Genomic DNA, 676 nt, shown 5'->3' with positions numbered 1-676 from the left:
TAGAGGGGTGTGTGGGCGTCTCTCAAGGCCTCTGACCGTCTCCGGTGCTGATGGTTGTTTCCCAGACAATCATGACATCATCTCGATGAAGCTATTCCAGCTCATGGTGGAGCACCCTCTAGAAGATGAGACTGTTGACTGGACGAAGATTGAGCCTAGCGTCAGCCTCCTTAAATCACCCAAAGGTGAGTCTCCGGAAACCTTTGGTGAGCCGTTGGGATGTCGGGGCTGGTCTCAAAGGCGTGTTGAAAGGCGTCAGGGCGGTGACCCCCCTGCGAGGCCCGGCTGGAGCCGAGGCTGGGCTGGTCTCTAGCGGTTCTTGTCCTTGCAGACAACGTGGATGACCCCACAGGGAATTTCCGAAGCGGGCCTCTGACGGGCTGGAAGGTGTTCCTGCTCCTGCTCTGCGCGCTGCTGGGCATCATCGTCTGCGCCGTGGTGGGAGCCGTGGTCTTCCAGAAACGCCAGGAGCGGAACAAGCGCTTCTACTAACGACCTGGGCCCGGGACCTGGGCCCAAACCCATCTTTTCTATGGGGAGTTGTAAAAACTGTGGTTTCTAAAAGCTGTTTCTGAGAAATATCAGAAGTATTTTCTTATCTGTCTGTTTGGCTGTAACCCCTGCCCGGCCCTGGCTGTCCGGCGGGTTGGACTGATGGGGGTGATGCCTGTTGCGC

At 57.2% G+C, this 676-nt stretch overlaps 1 protein-coding gene across 1 annotated transcript in view; it reads left to right on the top strand.

Moving 5' to 3' along the window:
• The window catches only part of LOC104509952 (vesicular integral-membrane protein VIP36), a gene marked incomplete at its 5' end in the record, with an annotated part of 1,358 nt that extends 685 nt beyond the window's left edge, over positions 1-673 (top strand). Inside the window, 2 exons of the mRNA XM_010152058.1 lie at positions 66-185; positions 332-673. Of these exons, the coding sequence (XP_010150360.1) occupies positions 66-185; positions 332-492 (281 nt within the window). The remainder of the gene's footprint in view (positions 1-65; positions 186-331) is intronic.
• Between the last annotated feature and the right edge of the window lie 3 nt (positions 674-676).

This window comes from Eurypyga helias, unplaced genomic scaffold, assembly GCF_000690775.1.
Source record: "Eurypyga helias isolate BGI_N326 unplaced genomic scaffold, ASM69077v1 scaffold42605, whole genome shotgun sequence".
Taxonomy (NCBI): Eukaryota; Metazoa; Chordata; class Aves; order Eurypygiformes; family Eurypygidae; genus Eurypyga; species Eurypyga helias.
The sequence above is the reverse complement of the archived record's forward strand: the minus strand, read 5'-3'. Positions and strand labels throughout refer to the sequence as shown.